The following is a 16,571-nucleotide window of genomic DNA, read 5'->3' as shown; positions in this document are numbered from 1 at the left end:
TGTGCATCGGGCAGAGAACCCCAATTTTATGCGGTAACAGGTCCATGAAATCAGGCTCAGAGGTGTTGTTAGCAATTCACCCAATGTATAGTTATAAAACCCCTACTTTGAGTCAGGAACTGTTTTAGAAGCTAGCATTTTATTTAATAGTATAAATTTAATATGAAGAGGTATAAAAATGCTTTGATAAATAAAGGGTCAAACTATTAAAAGAATTACTTTGGCAAATAAAATTTAACAGATCAGCTGAAAACACTGAATTCAATTTTAATTTATATGACATGTGTTCAATCAATTAATTTACAATTGAGCAAAGAGATGAACAATAATTTTATATGCTCATTGCCTCAGTACTTCTGTGTCTTTTGTCAATTTAAGGAATAAGTTCTCCCTAGGCAAACAGATACACAGAATTAAGAGAGTAAAAAGATCTTACCCACGGGCAAGTGAAGATAGAAACATTAGTTTGATTAAGAAGATTTAAAGTGCTGAGCAAACATTTACTTTGAGCAGGTATTTCAGAAAATTCCAGCTCAACTTCGAATCAAGAACCATGGGTAATACTCGACTACAACTTTACTGCCTTAAACTGCAGCAGCTTGGCTAATTATGCTGGCTCACAGAAAATACACACGCTCCAGTCCCACAATCATAATCATTTCCTTTTTCTGTATTTTGCAAATCCACCACGGAGGTGAGTAGGGGTTAAGACTGCAGCTACTGAGACAAAAACAGAGGCAGGACAAATGAATGCGAGTTAAACTTTCACAAGGAATGAAAATAAACCCACGAATGCTCTTGGCCTCATTAATATTCTAGGGCTGTAACCAACAAGATAAGCAGTCCCAGAGGAGGAACTCATCAACAAACTTGACATCACAAAACTCAAGGGGGCAGTGGAGTCAGCGAGAGCATTTTAAGAAACTGGGGCCCAGGGAGACTAAGTTAAGGGATGATCTGACGCAGTATATACTACTTCGTCCAGTGCTGTTTTCTATAACTAAGTTACATTATAACCTGGGAACAACTAGAAGCACCAAGCACTTCAGTCATACTTGTCTATCCACCCTCATCACTCAAATTATCCTTATTAGCAATTTTTCTTATTTTAAGTCAAAGACTATATCAAGTGCCACGGATCCGCTTCTATGACAGGCATGCAAAGGCGTTAACAACCTTGCACTTCCATTTGACCGGCCTCCAGACTGGGCTGCACGAGGGGGACAAGGGTGGGGATGGGGGCTTCCCGGCCGGGCGGGTCTCCGGGCGGTGCTGTCTTGTCCTCGAGGCTGGGGATGCCCGGCGGAGCGAGGAGCCGGCTGCAGGCGCCGAAGCCCCGAGCCTCCGACCGGCGCGGGACGTCCCCAGCGCTCAGGACCGCCCGTCCCAGCCGCGCAGCACGGACCTCGAGGCAGCCCCTCCTCGGGGCCCTGCTGCCCATCCCGGACAGCCCGGGCCGCGCAACCCCAACACAACCGCGAGGGACACCTACCGCGCGCCAGCTCCTCGGCCAAGGGCTTCCTGACTACAGGCTAAGCAACCGCGCCACCATCGAGTGGAGCGGAAAGAGCGGCTCCTTCTGACTTCCGGAGGAAGCGGAACCGGCCCCGGAAGTCGGGGGGCGGGCCGAAGGAGGCGCGGTTTCCTATGCTCATGGCGAGTGCGTTGGTAGTACGCGGCTGCATCTTGCAGCTTCCTGGTGGCCGATTGTGGCGTCTCTTGCCCCGCGGACTCGGAATTTGGGGCCCGGCAGAGGGGACCGCCAGGGTCTTGCTGAGGCAACTCTGCGCGCGGCGAAAGGAGGCATGGCGGGCCTCGGGGATCGCTGGCAGCTGCCTGGGAAGCCGCCAGTTCACGGCGAGACCGCCCCCGCCGGGCTCGTCGGGGCCGGGGCCGGAGGGCCGCAGAGACCCCACGCGCCCCTCGCAACCCGGGGTGAGTGCACACCTGGAGCCCTTCCTCCGCTCGTCGTGGTTGTGGGGCAGGCCTGTGGCCTTCCCATGCGACTTAGTCATAACCTCTGAAACCTCTCTGCCTGGCCGGAAATTGCCCTCAGCTCCGCCGGCTTGCCTGGGTCACAGTGTCTCCTCTCGTCTCCCTTGGTTTGTCGGTCGTCCCAGCCGTAAAGAGAGGACTTGAGTCTCTCCACGTGGTTAGATACCCCGGCTTGGGTTTTACTTAGCTTTTGCGCCAAAAAGTTAAGTTTCACGATTTCTTAGGGGGTCTCAACCTAAAGTTTACCGTGATTGAGGAGTCAGAGCATTTTTATGATTTCTGTCTCTGGAATCTGTCTTCAGAGGTTCGGTGTATATTTTGAAATTGAGCAAAATGTGGGTCATAGTTGCATGCTGGTTATGCCTTCTTTGGTTTCTCTCGGGTTCTAGTTCTGACCCAAAAAACTTAAGAGCCACTGCCTTCTAGTGATAGGTGATGGAAGTGGTTTTTGGAGGTGGGGGAAGGTTAATGAGTTGGGCCTAGGTGGTCGACATCCTGCCTTGGGACTTGAAAGGGAGTACAAAGAAATAACTTCATGCAATTTGCAAGAAGCTCCGCATTTAGATCTCCTCTACTTTGGTTTTGTTACTTCTGGAAGCCAGAGTTAGTTTAACCTCCCAGATTTTATTTGGTTTATTTATGTTCTCAACATCGGCACAAGCAGATAATTAACAGGTTTTAAATCAGCAGTTGGGATCAGGGTGACACGTAGTAACATGTAATAACTTGAGCTTTGGGTCGTTTTTTCACCTGAAAAGAAATCGACTCAGGGAACTTTCCCTTGGCAATAAGTGCCTTTGTAATTGTGTTAGGAGCCCAGATGCAACTGCAGCCACAGAAGCTTTCAGTATTTTCTCATCCCAAAGTAACATGAAGCAGTCTACACGGTTAACAAGATCAAGGCCTGTGTGTGTATATTAGAAACTAGTATAATAAATGTCGTATGATTAAATGTTTGCATCTTACTAGAATTTTTATTTTTGAATTCTGCCCCAGTAGCCTGTTTCCTGGAAATCCTTAGCAGTCACATTCGCTATTGGAGGAGCCTTATTGGCTGGAATGAAGTACTTCAAGAAAGAAAAGACAGAGAGTAAGTGGATAGCATCTGGTCAGCCCTGAATAAAATACTTCCTGCTATGGACTAACGTCTTTTTTGTTTTTTTGTTTCTAAACTATTTATCTTCAAATAATTTTAGATTAATACAAGAGTTGTAAAGATGGCATGGAGAGTTCCCGTATACCTTTCACCTAGCTTCCCCAAATGTTAACATTTTATATAACCATGGCTCATTTATCAAAACTAAGAAATTAAAATTGGTACAATACTATTCATGAAACTGCAAACTTTATTTGGCTTTCACCTGTTTTTCCATTGTCTTTTATCTGTTCCAGGATACAATCCAGGATACCACGGTCTAACAATATGAAAAGACTTATTGTGGGCAGAGTTGAATGTGGGTAGTATGAAGTCCAGAGGGTACAAAGATGACTGAGACGCAGTCCAGCCACCAAGGTGCACATAGCAGGGAAAGAGATACAGAAGTAAAGGGTTTCACTAGATGAGTTTCTGCCAAGCCAGAGAGAAGTTCAGGGTGCTCTGAGGGCCACAGGCAGGCTCAACCCTTACTGCAAACTACTGAGTATCAGAGGGAAAGGCCAGAGGCTGACCATGGATGATGGAGAGAGAGAGAGCAAGAACCGGGGCGGGCAATGCCAGGAACTGCACAGGATTAGCACTTAAAGTACTTAGAAATTGTGTACAAGAACTTTATAGTTTAGTGAATATTCCAGGACTTTTAACATTTGGTTTAGAAGTTTCCAGTAAATCTTTAAAGTATTGCTTAAATCTGTTCTGATTCTTTACTTTAGTCTCTTTTGATGCCATTATATAAATGGTAATGTTTAAATCTGGGAGTGAGAATTCATAGGCTTTAGAACCTTAGCCACCATAGGATCCATACTGATAGATAGACATATTTCTTTTGTATAACAAGCAATGTTTTATTGATAGGATTTTCATATTTTAATAAGCAGTGAAGTTCCCTTAGTTTCACAATGAAATACAGCTGAGAAGCTAGCAAAGTAGTGGTAGAGACAATTCTAGAAAATGCAAGCTTCTTTTGACTTTGGTTTGGAATTTCACCTGCAATTAATAACATTTTATTTTATTAAAAAATGTATTATGAAACAACATTAAAAGTGTTTGTAAATTTGCTGACATGATGCCTCATCATCTCCAAATACTGGATTGTGTATTTCTTACAAACAAGGACATTCTCCAACATAACCACAGTACAACCCTCAAAATAAGAAAATTAACATTGATAATGTTAGTACCGTTCGATCTTCAGACCTCATTCGTTTTTCAACTTGATGCCCTTTATTATAGCACAAGGATCCAGTTCAAAACCACACCATACCCAATTATTGTCTCTCTAGCCTCCTTCAATCTGTAACGGTTTTTCAGTCTTTATCTGACTTTCATGACCTTGACAACTTTCAATATTATAGGCCACTTATTTTGTAGAATGTCCCTTAGTTCGGGTTTGTCCGATGTTTCCTCATGATTAGATTCAGGTTATGTTCTTTTGGCAGGAATGTCACAAAAGTGATGCTGTGTTCTCATTGCACCTCTTCAGGTGCCACATGATTTCACTTTATCCCATTGCTGATAATGTTCAGTTTGATCATTTGATTAAGGTGCTATCTGTCAGGCTTCTCTACGGAAAATGTAGGTAATATGTATTTTTGGATGTATATTTACATATGTAAACATTCTGTTCCACATCAAACTCTCAGTTCATTTATTTATATCAGTATGGACTCATGCTTTCCTATATAGTCAATGAGTTGTAATCCATTATTCTCTTTATTTATTTATTTATTTTGTGGAAGATTAGTCCCGAGCTAACATCCACTGCCAGTCCTCGTTTTGCTGAGGAAGATTGGCCCTGAGTTAACATCTAGGCCCATCTTCCTCTACTTTATATGTGGGAGGCCTGCCACAGCATGGCTTGATAAGCCGTGGGTAGCTCGACACCCGGGATTGGAACCGGCGAACCCCTGGCCGCCAAAGCAGAGTGTGCGAACTTAACCACTATGTCACCCTGCCAGACCCCTGTTGTTCTCTTTATTTTGATGCTCAAATTGTCCCACATTGGTTAATGGGGGCCTTATTGAGCAGGCTTCTGTTTCTTTTTGACATGTCTCCAGTATTCTTTGAGTTCTTTCTTAATTCTCACACAGCAAGATGTTTCAGGCTCATCTTAGACTCTTTCTGCCCCAGCCCTGAAATCAGCCATTTCTCTAAAAAACCTGTTTCCTTTTAGTGGAGGATGATATTTAGAAGTCAGGATATGAACTTTTTGCTGTTGGGGTGTGTCTCCCAGGTCCTGTCAGCGGCCAGAGTTAGGAAAGATGTATGTATGTGTTTCTATATCTGTATACATTGACACCATAAGTTCACCGCATCTCCAGTTTCTTTCTGATACTGTAAGGTTTATTCTAGTTTCTCTTTCTGTCATTCTAACACCTTTTCCATTTATAACTCTCTTTGTTTTTAGTATGTTTACTTATTTGATCAATCCCCCATATGTAACTGAGGTCGCATCACTGCCCTCCCTTCCCCATGCTGCTGCCTTCTTTGGCACTCTCAGGCCCGGACTCCCAATGCGGGCCACCCACCTTGCCCACTTGGGCTCAGACAATGTGCTCTGCTGTACCCTTTCCCCCACCCCCATTGTGGCCACACCTAATGGCTTAGGACCGAATTGTTCTGGAAGAGAAAGAAATATTTTTACCATTTTCTTTTCTTATAGTCCTTACTACATACCATAGCATTTGATTTTGTTCTACTGTTTTATGCTTATTTTTCTTAAAACGTTTTTTAAAGTTCTTGAAAACTGAGACTGTTTCTTCCACATTTTGTACCCTCACAGTCATTATTATAGTACAGACCCTGTATCAGGCATTTGAGTATCTGTGGTTAGATTGACTTTTTTTTTTTTTTTTTTTTGGTGTGTGTGTGTGTGTCTAAGAGCTGGAGAAGCAACGGCAGCGAAGCATCGGAAAACCTTTACTTGGGGGCCCGTTTTCCCTCACAACTCATACTGGAGAGTCCAAAACTGATAAGGACTACCTGGGTCAGTGGGTATTGATTTATTTTGGTTTCACTCATTGCCCTGATGTCTGTCCAGAAGAACTAGAAAAAATGATTCAAGTCGTGGATGAAATAGGTAAGTGCCATCACTTGCTATAAAAATTATCTGTTTACTTAATGTTACTATGCTTTTCACATCCTTATGGTACTGATGGAGGAGGGTTGTAATTATCTGGTTTATGAGAACATAAAATCTCAGCATTAGGCTTGTTTGTTGCTTTGATTCCCATGATTCCATGCTTATTCTCCACCAAAAGAAGCTTATTTTGATGCCAAATGTTAGATTGCTTAAAAATATCAGTGTGGTCTGGGTTTCCCTTAACTCTGCTTTGTGTCCCTCCCTTTACTGTGGCCTCCCATCACTGACACTGCCATTGCCTTTTCCCTGGTAACTGATGGTTAAGCTGGGAAATCTGTGGTATGGTCTGTGATGTGCAGTTGGTGGCATTTATTAGTACCAATGAAAAGGGTACTGTCCTTCTTAAAATGAGTTGTTCCAGGGTATTCAGTCCTTGTTAATAGTTTGCCTTGCCCTTGAGATACGATGGGGGGTTGGGAGGGGACTGCAAACGTTGGATTGGATTAGGAGAGAAGATAGTCACGTGGTGTGATCTGGGTAACAACGTGTGCACTGGTGCAGGTATTCGGTAGGATATACATCTGATTTCACCACAGGTAATACATAGATCTGCTTCTCTGGGAGGCCATCCCATCCTCCTCCCCGTCCGCTCCATGCCAGTGTTAGATGTTCCTCCTTGTTTCCTTAACACCTGCTGTAGCACTTACTACACTCTACTGTAGTTGCTGGTTGTCTTTGTCTTTTCCGTTAGAGTTTGAATACGGACTAATGAGAGAGTATTCCTCCTTTCTTTCAGACAGTATTCCAACTCTGCCAGATTTAACTCCACTTTTCATCACTATTGACCCAGAGAGGGACACAAAAGAAGCCATTGCAAATTATGTGAAAGGTGTGTTTTATTAATAATACTTTACATCTGTTTACCTCTTATAGTTCTTGAAAGATCAGCTTACTTGAATCTTACAATGTCTTATGAAATATCGAGGACAAATGGTATTATCACCAATTTTACAGACGAATAAAAAGATGAGGCTCCGAGTTGTCGCTGTGGCTAATAGGTAAATAAATAAGAAACAAGTTTCTCAGTGCCTGGTGCAGGACTCTTACTGTTTTGTCACAGGAAGGCTTGAACTTGGCCTTCACATATCAACAAAGTTCGCAGAGACTTGAATTGAAAATAAGGCCAGCTTCTAATTCCAGCTCTGTACATCATTCTCTCCTTTGTAAAATTAGGATAAACATACATTCCGATAGTATGTACGTTGGGAGATTAAAGATGAATTGTTTAATGTAAACTTATTTTGAATTCATAGGACATATTTTATAAATTCAAAACATTTATTATGACACATTTATGACTTTTAATGGAAGAATTTCAATTCAAACACCTGAACGTGCCAGCTAAAACTATTAGAAAGTACTTATAAAGGCTGTAAATTATGGTAGAATTAAGGTTGAATACTTAGGTTCTGATGAGCTTAGGTAAGTTGCTTAGTTTCTGTGGATTCAAGTTTCTTCAGCTGAAAAATGTAATGAGAATAAAAATTGATCAGATATGTTTTGTTATACTAGTGTCTGGAACGTGGGGGCTTAAAGATCAGGAATTTAAATTTTAATTATGGTGAAATTGATTTTGAGCTACTGGTCAGAAAGATAATGAATAGTTTTATATTTATTTTTGTTATATGACACATTCTAATGCATATCCTCTAAAACTTTGAGGTTATTTAAAAATGTGTTCTCTGAAGGACCTGCTATATATTTTTATTATTTAACAGATTTATTGAGATATAATTGATATCCAGTGAAGTGTATGTATTTAACGGTGTACAGTGTGTTACCGTTTGATGCATGTGCACTTGTGAAACCATCACCACAGTCAAAATGAACACTTCATCCCCCCAGCACTTTCCTCGTCCCTGTCCCTCGTTCCTCCCTCCCCTTCACCCACCTCCTGTCTCCAGGCACCACTGCTCTGCTTTCTGTCAATGTAGATTAGTTTGTATTTTCTAGAAGTTTATGTAAATAGAATTATACACGATGTACTCTTTTTTTTTGAGTGGCTTCTTTCAGCATAATTATTTTGAGATTCATCCATGTTGTAGCATTATCAATAGTTCATTTCTTTTTATTGCTGAGTGGTATTCCACTGACGGACGTTGGAATTATTTCCAGTTTGGGGCTATTACAAATAAAGCTCCCAATATGCAAGTCTTTGTATGGGCACATGCTTTCATTTCTCTTGACCTAGGAGTGGAGTGGCTGGATCATGTGGTAGGTGCATGTTTAACTTTTTAAGAAACTGACAGACTGTTTTCCAAAGTGGTTGTACTTTTTTGCATTCCCACTAGCAGTGTATGAGAGTTCCAGCTCCTCTCCGTCCTCACCACGCTTGATATGGTCAGTTGTTTTCATGGTAACCACTTCAGTAGGTGTTTAATTGTATCTCCTGGTGGATTTATTATGCGTTTCCCTAATGACTGTTAACGTAAGCATCTTTTCATGCTCTTATTTGCCATCTGTGTGTCTTCTTTGGTGTGAAGTGTCTCTTCACGTGTTTTGCCCATTTTTATGAGGCTGTTTTATTTTTTAAATTTTTTGCTGAGAAAGATTCTCCCTGAGCTAACGTCTGTGCTACTCATCCTCTATTTTTTATGTAGGTCACTGCCACAGCATGGCTGACGAATGCTGTAGGTCTGCTCCTGGGATCCGAACCCAGGCTGCCAAAGTGGAGCACATTGAACTTAACCACTAGGCCATGGGGTCGGCCCCTTTTTCTTTTTATTTATTTGTTTATTGTTTGTATTCCTGATCAAGTCTTTTTATCAGGTGTGTGATTTGCAAGTATTTTCTCCCAGTCTCTGGCTTGTCATTTCAGTCTCTTGCCAATGTGTTTTGTAGATAATTCTTTCAGTTTCATGTGTAAGAAATCTTTGCCTAACCCAAGGTTATAAAAGTTTATGTTTTCTCCTTGAAGTTTTAGAATTTTCGTTCTATCTTTAAGCAGAATGTATGTCCACAGTTTGCAGGTTTGGCAGACACTTAAATAGCATAGTTATTTCCCAAAGCAGTAAAAAGCAGGTATAACTCATTGGATGATAAACAATCCCCAATTTAAATGTGTGTTATATTGGCAGTTATTTTTCACCACGTATTAACCAAATTCTAAATATCCCCAAATAAGTAGACATCTGAGTTCCTATACCTAGCTGAGATACCAAATCCTTATGGTAATATTCTTCAGCAGCACATACATAGAGTGATTGGTGTGTGATCATTACTAGTTACATTTGGGGGGTATTTAAAAATATTTAAGTTGGTATTTAGAAAATTATATCAATTTCAAAAATTAAAGAAAAGGTTTGGGTGTGCAACTAATTCAGGCTTCATTCACCTTTCGCTTTATTTACTCATACAGTAAAAAAGAAAGACAAGCCATCTTGCTTTTTCAGTATCTGGACAATTTTTCAATTTAGATTGAATTAGTCCAAGGAATGAAAATAGGTTTTCTCTACCTTTGGAAGATGGTACTGCTGTTAAATGTTGGGCTCTCATCTCAGTATCCTGATGAATCCAGGTGTTTTAAGTGACTTCCACCAGCTCACTTAACATAAATTACAAAAACTTAACAGCAAATACATGCTTTGAGATTATTTGCTGGAAAGTGAGATACAGATATTTTGACCTGGTATGAACTAATTGTGAAGCAGACTTTTTTCTCCTATGATTCAATGAAAAACAGTAGTGCTTAATTCATGATGATAACTTTAAATTTCAACATATCTCAGAACTACGTCTAATTATTTAAAAACAACTAATTAATAAAAAATATGATTTAAATAATTAGAATATATTCTCTCCGTATCTTCCTAGATAATCATGAAAGGATTTGACTTTTATATTATGAAGAAACAGCTTTTGGTTTCATTGATTTCTCTCTATTAATTTTTCTTTTCAGTTTCATTGATTTCTGTTCATATTCTTTTCTCTTGCTTGCTTTGGATTTAATTTGCTTTTTTCTAGTTTCCTAAGGGGGAAACCTAGATTATTGATTTTAGATCTTTCTTTTTTAATATATGCATTCAGTGCTACAAATTTCCCTCTAAACACTGTTTTCACTGCACCCCACAAATTTTGATAAGTTGTCTTTTCATTTTCATTTAGTTCAAAATATTTTTTAACTTCTCTTGAAATTTCTTTTTTAATGGTGTTTAATCTACGTGTTTTAGGATTTTCCAGATGTCTTTCTGTTATTGATTTCTAGTTTAATTCCGTTGTGGTCTGAGAGCGTACACTGTGTTATTTCCATTCTTTTAAATTTGTGAAGGTGTGTTTTATGGCCTTGGAGAATGTGACTTATGTATTACAAAGGAGTATTGTTCTGTGTGAATTTCTTTTCTTTTGAATCGTGAGGAATTATTTAGGAACTCACAGGAAGAAACTGGCAATAGGGCTGCTTTATAACTCATACTGGTTTTTGAACTAAGGATGGTGATTTTGCTTGGTTCTCATTTTTCATTGTCTTTCTCATTTTTTATTTAGAATTTTCTCCCAAACTGATTGGTTTGACTGGCACAAAAGAAGAGATTGACCAAGTGGCCAGGGCATACAGAGTATATTACAGCCCTGGTCCCAAGGACGAAGATGAAGACTACATAGTAAGTAAATGCTCAGGCTTCAGCCCATGGCCGGTTCCCAGGTCCCAGACATTCATACAGCTTTAGGTGACCGCTGGCTTCAGAGATGAAAGAATACCTGAGATTATTGAAAATTCCTTAGGAATTATAGATGCTTTAAAGGATAGTAGAAGTATAATTTTTTTTAAGGATATTTGTTTAATTTATATTCACTCTTATAGTTTAATTGCCTGCTTTTCTTTTCTAGTGGTACATAAAATTACGGCACAGTATAAAATGAGTGGTATCTTAGATTCAGTAGAATATAATACTCGGGTACCATGTTGGAAATAAAGAGACACACTGGGGACAAACAAATTGTGTCCCCAGTGAAGAGGTGTAAGAAATGTGTTCCTTTTGAGAAGCAGTGTTAGGCCACAGTGAATTGCATTTTGGGGTAGAGTGAATAAGACTTCATTCTGTGCCATGACCAGTTCCCAGTAGCGATGTGCAGAGGGGACATCTCACTGTGATGCTTGGTCTCCACGGCCCACTGTGACTTCTCCATCGCCTTTAAACCTGGAACACATGTGCCCCTGTAGCCTATGGCCTACATTAAAGGCAGGCTTCTGGTCCCTTTGCTTTAAGACCACGCAGTAATCTTATTTTCCAGTTCTGGTGCCTTAGAGAGTTAGGGAAACTTGGATTCATGGGAGAAAAAGATGAGAAAAATTAGCATTTTTCCTTAAGCCCTAAGGTTAAGAAAAGTGGGGGACCCTACTGTGGTTTCCTCTTGTTGCACCAGCAGTATGAGAAGAATGAGAGAAGAGCAGAGGGGAGCAATGGCTGAGAGAGGGAGCCATGGAAAAAGAACTTTTCAGACTTCTTCACCCTTTGTATACAAGAAAGTTATATTAACTGGTTTTAAGTTTAACTTATGATAGTGGGAGCAGGTGAGCTGATCAGTCTGACGTCGGTGTTAAATGAGTTTTATTAAATTGTTTAAATATATATGATTGTAAATTAGGTAACACTCCTTAGTCTTTAGTCTTATGAGCTTATAGCTTGTCATTCTAAGGTCAAAAAGAGGTTTTACAAATAAAACCAAACAACCTATAAAATTCAAGTAAAACTTTCAGTTAATGTAGGGCGAGGCACTTGCGTGAAGCCAGAGCGCTGCTCACCACGAGAATGTGCTTTGGGCCGGCTGCTCTCAGACACCCAACTGTACCACCACCTGCCCCTCGGGTTTTCTTATTTAAAATATTTTGAAACCTTTAATCGTGTAGTCTACCTTGACTGTTTGGTCTTGACTCAGCAAGAATATATCATTTTCTTGTTGTCTGCCTGTAACCAGTAGTGTACAGCCAGGTGCCAGTAAGCTCATAAACACAGGTTTGGGCACTGAGATTTGGAGTCAGTTAAAAAGTAGTCATGCACATAATCCAGAATATAGACATTAATTTTTTTAATCTTAAAATACAAATATTTAAGTCTTATGAAGACTTCTTGGACCCTCTGGAATACATCCTAGACGCCATTTTGAGAAATACTGGTCTGCTACCAGAAGAATTTGGTAAGAATCAATGAGTTCACTGCTGTACATTTGCTAAATGAACCAATAGGGGGAGACACTCTCCAGCCTCTTGGGTTTTGCATTAGTGTGACTTCTATCCCTTGAGGTCACAGATTCTCATCCACAAGATGGTATGGGCAATTTCTTTTAAGATGTAAGGACCTGCGGGGAGTGAGAGAGTGCCTTCAAGGTTGAGATGTAATGCTGTGAGGTTTTCTTAATCTCAGGCAACAGCAGCAAAAGGGAGGCTTCTTGCTTTTGAATGCTAGTAGAATCCTCAGACTGGTAGTTTATGTGAACTGGGCCTGCCAAACCTGGAGGACTTCATGAAAGCTAAATGCACATGTCACTGCATTATATGTAGAGTGCATTATTTTGTAAGTATTAATTAGAAAACAATTCTAAAAAAATACAAATGGCTTTCAAACTTAAGAACAGATGTTCAGTTTCACTCATAATAAAAGAAATGTGAATTATGTAATGTGATGCCATTTTTCACCTGTTAGATCAGCAAAAGTCAAAAGTTTGAAATATATTGTCAAAATGTAATTTGGGAAAAGAGGAGATTACACTGTTGTAGTGAAGTGGAACAACAGACACATTGATGCACTGTACGTAGGAATTAAATTGATACACACTCTTCAGAGGGCAGTTTGTCCATATCTTACCAACACTTAAAGTGGACTGCTTGTCAGCTTAGAGATCCTACTTTTTGGAATTTGCCCTGCAGATATACCCTACAGCATTGTTTGTAAAAAGACTGAAAACCAAGCAGACATTTCTCAAAGGACTATTATGCATGTACTGATAAAGAACAATATCCAACATATTGTTAAATGAGAAAACAAGTATAGTATATACTTCTGTAACTTCTGTTTAAAAAGAAATAGATGGAGGTGGTAAAGGAAATCAGTAGATGTACACATACTAATAAATGCAAAGAATTTCTCTGGAAGAATATAGAAGGAGCTGGTGGCAGAGGTTCCCTCTGAGGAAGAGAACTGAGAAACCCTGGGAATCTGAAAGAGGGGGAAGACTTTCATTGTATAAGTTTACTGCATATTCTTTTTGTTTTTTATGTGCATTTTTTACCTTTTCAAAAAATAAAAATTTTAAATAGAACTTGCACATTAGAAAAACTGGATGGTTCTCCCGTAGAATTCCAATAGAGGTGGTGGCAAAATGGGGATATGAAAAGATTGTGGACTTGAGAATTGAGCAGATCTGGGTTCTAAGCTTAGGTCTGGGACTTACTAATTAGGTGACTTATGTCTGTGTAGCTTAAACTGTTTTGTGGTTTGTAAAGGAGTATGACACCTGCTTCCTGGGTTGAGGTGACACATGGAAGAGCCTGTCAGTAAACGCTAGTGTTCTTTTTCTGTACTAGGATCTCTGAGAACATTAAGGCACTCTGTATTAGAAACAGATGGACATTTGCTCTGCCCACAGCCCAAATGAACATTGAGACCTGGCCACTGATGAGTTTGACAGATAGGGATAGAACAGTATTTTTATTACGTACTAGAAAGTCATTTATATTAAGAATACTCATAAAATAAGTCCAACATTGGAATTCTGTTTTTGAAGGGAGAGAGAGAACAGGGAAGAGAAAGAATAGAAAAAAGGAAGAAATAGGGAGAGAGAGAGGTGTAAGCTGCAGGGTATGGTTTGGAGAGCCATCAGGAGACCTGATTGTGACTCTGTATCAAATGTGTGGCGAGACAGACATAGATCCCCTCTCCTACCCCTGCAGTAAATTCTTCCAAGATGCACAAAGTCGCCAGCTGTTTGAGCCCTTTGGTGTACATTCTTTCCTTATGTGAGTGGGCAAGTGGCTCTTTCCATTAGCTATCTCCTTATGAATGTGTGTGTATAAAGAAATGACCTCATAGCCGTATGATGTGTGTTTGGGTATATTTGAGGGTGTCTCCAGTTTGGTATGTGTGATCACATTCCTGTCTTGTTGTCTTGCCAAATAGCAATCAAGTCTGCAGTAAATTCCAAGGACTGTTAAGTGCCAAGTCTTCTGCTCATTCACAAGTGGATTTTTTGGAGGCTCATAACTGAAAAAAATTTGATGACTAATCTAAACTTAAGATAGAGCTAGGAGTGTTTTAAGAACTTTGCCAGGAAAATGGATAATGGATTTAAGATGAGTCCTGGGAGGCGTAGCATTTATGGCTCCTGAGGAGTTTCCAGGTCATTTCCTTCAGGCAGTATTGTTCAGTGTAGTATAAAAATTTCCCAGGGGAAAAAACCATTTGTTTTCATGTGTCCATTTGAATCACTAATATCAGGACTAAGTACTGTGGTAAAATTTATAAGTTACATATTTAGTGGTTAGATTTCTTCTCATAAAATGTGGTAAACAGAATTTAGGTACTAATGAATGATAACCAGTTTTTCTTGAAACTTGAAGGAATACACCCAAGAACTTTTTATTAAAAAAAGTAATTTCTCACCAACATTTTTAATTCTGTGTGACATGTCTTTACAATCTGGCTAAGGGGTTAGATGAAGTATTTCACTGAGAAATGTAAGCTCTCTCCAAGTCAGCCTGTTGTTCCACAAGCCTTGACTGTTTCAGGAAGGCCAGCAGCAGCCGTTTCATACAAATGGGTTCTTTTCTCAGGGATTATGTAGATGAGTATGTTAAGGAGTGAACCGAAAGAATTCTAGGTTCTAGCTGATGTATCAAACAATAGTCAGTGCAGATTTCTGGAACATAAAAGATTTTAGATAATTTGCCACTGAATTACAGGCTTAGGCCTGTAAGAGTAATAGATGTTACAAAGGTTATTTAACCATTAATGTGAAGTTCTCTTATCCTGCAGTATTTATACAGTAAGATAAGCAACTTATTTTGGTAATCCTCTTGTCATCTCCACCCCACCCCTGTTCTCTGCAGGTGGATCATACAATAATAATGTACTTGATTGGACCAAATGGTGAGTTTCTAGATTATTTTGGCCAGAACAAGAAGAATGCAGAAATAGCTGGTTCAATTGCTGCGCACATGAGGGAACACAGGAAAAAGAGCTAGCCAAAGCAGCGGTGCCGGGCGCAGTGTTCCCCTGCTGAAGAGGAAGGAAGCTTTGTCTCCCATGGTAACCAATATCTGTTTATATGTATGTATATAAAGGTGTAACCCACAGAATGGCCTTCATACCGTGAGAACATCTGTATTTTGCACAGGACATGTTACCCTTGGCTTCAGCCGAGATAGATTCTTGGAACTGTAAAGATTGCAACTAAAAGACTTCCAAATAGTCACCTTGAGACCAGTGGACCAAGTCAATGTGAAGCCAGAGGAGTGGACCTCAGGGAAGGATACAGCCGGGAGAGGCACAGCTGGTGCCTTTCCTCACAGGAACAGGGCCCTCTGATCGGCGTTGCTACCTCTGCAGGGTGTGGGGCTGAATTTCCAGGAGGAGTGTAATTTCCATAGTGCCTTTGCTTTCCTCTTCGAGTTCTTGGTAGCTGATACCAGTCACATTAGGCTCTCTGGCATTCATAGTTAATCTTTAGACTTGAAAGACTTTATGAATCTTTAATTCATAGTTAATAAGTACAGTCTTCCTTGTTACTGAATATCACTGTCAGGTTTGCATGATGTTTCCCGTCAGCAGGTGCCAATCTTACTAATGAAGAGGAAATCTATTGTTTGGGGAAAACCATCAGATCGGTTTCTCTGGCATCTTTTATGTGATTTTTATCTAAATGACATGCCAGGTTTCCAGTGACATACCAAATGGATATAAGAGGATATTGGTCATGAGTGTGATGCAGAGTACTTTTCTGCCTCTACTAGACTGCACTGTGTATGAAATAAAGGCATATTCAGTTTTGCAACTCAGACAAGCATGACCTTTCTTGTGGATGAAGAGTGGGTGCGTAGATGGCAGGACACAGCTCTCAGGGCAAGACTCACAGACTCAAGTGGGTGGGAAGGTGGGTGCTTGTTGAAGTACAAGTTCCAGAGCCCAGAGCTGGATTCACTGAGTCTCAGTGAGGTAGGATACAGAGACCTGCATTCATAGCAGACATCCCAGGTGCCTCAGATGCTGGCGTCCTGGGGACACACACCTTGAGAAACTGTTTTATGAGGAAACAAGGTTTTGTTCTGGAGTTGACCCATCTTCTGGT

General features: G+C 40.3%; 2 protein-coding genes across 9 annotated transcripts in view; one reads left to right on the top strand and one right to left on the bottom strand.

The window, feature by feature from the left end:
* The window catches only part of ADPRM (ADP-ribose/CDP-alcohol diphosphatase, manganese dependent), a 38,756-nt gene extending 37,092 nt beyond the window's left edge, over positions 1-1,664 (bottom strand). For 3 of the 8 annotated variants that reach the window (XM_070228212.1, XM_005597785.4, XM_070228209.1), the window contains exon 1: positions 1,493-1,616. The gene's annotated coding sequence lies outside the window, so the exon portion shown is untranslated. Of the gene's footprint in view, positions 1-1,176; positions 1,472-1,492 lie in introns of those variants that run through there. The other 5 variants (XM_001503282.6, XM_070228210.1, XM_070228208.1 and 2 more) reach the window with 5 other exon arrangements.
* Positions 1,588-16,277, top strand: SCO1 (synthesis of cytochrome C oxidase 1). Its single transcript, XM_005597790.4, has 6 exons — positions 1,588-1,935; positions 2,995-3,085; positions 6,033-6,230; positions 7,030-7,122; positions 10,776-10,891; positions 15,334-16,277. Exons 1-6 carry the CDS (start codon positions 1,648-1,650, stop codon positions 15,466-15,468), a joined length of 921 nt encoding a protein of 306 aa, XP_005597847.2. The 5' UTR covers positions 1,588-1,647; the 3' UTR covers positions 15,469-16,277.
* Positions 16,278-16,571: the final 294 nt, after the last annotated feature.

This window comes from Equus caballus, chromosome 11 (assembly GCF_041296265.1).
Source record: "Equus caballus isolate H_3958 breed thoroughbred chromosome 11, TB-T2T, whole genome shotgun sequence".
Taxonomy (NCBI): Eukaryota; Metazoa; Chordata; class Mammalia; order Perissodactyla; family Equidae; genus Equus; species Equus caballus.
Note: the sequence above shows the minus strand (reverse complement) of the source record. Positions and strands in the feature narration are given on the sequence as shown.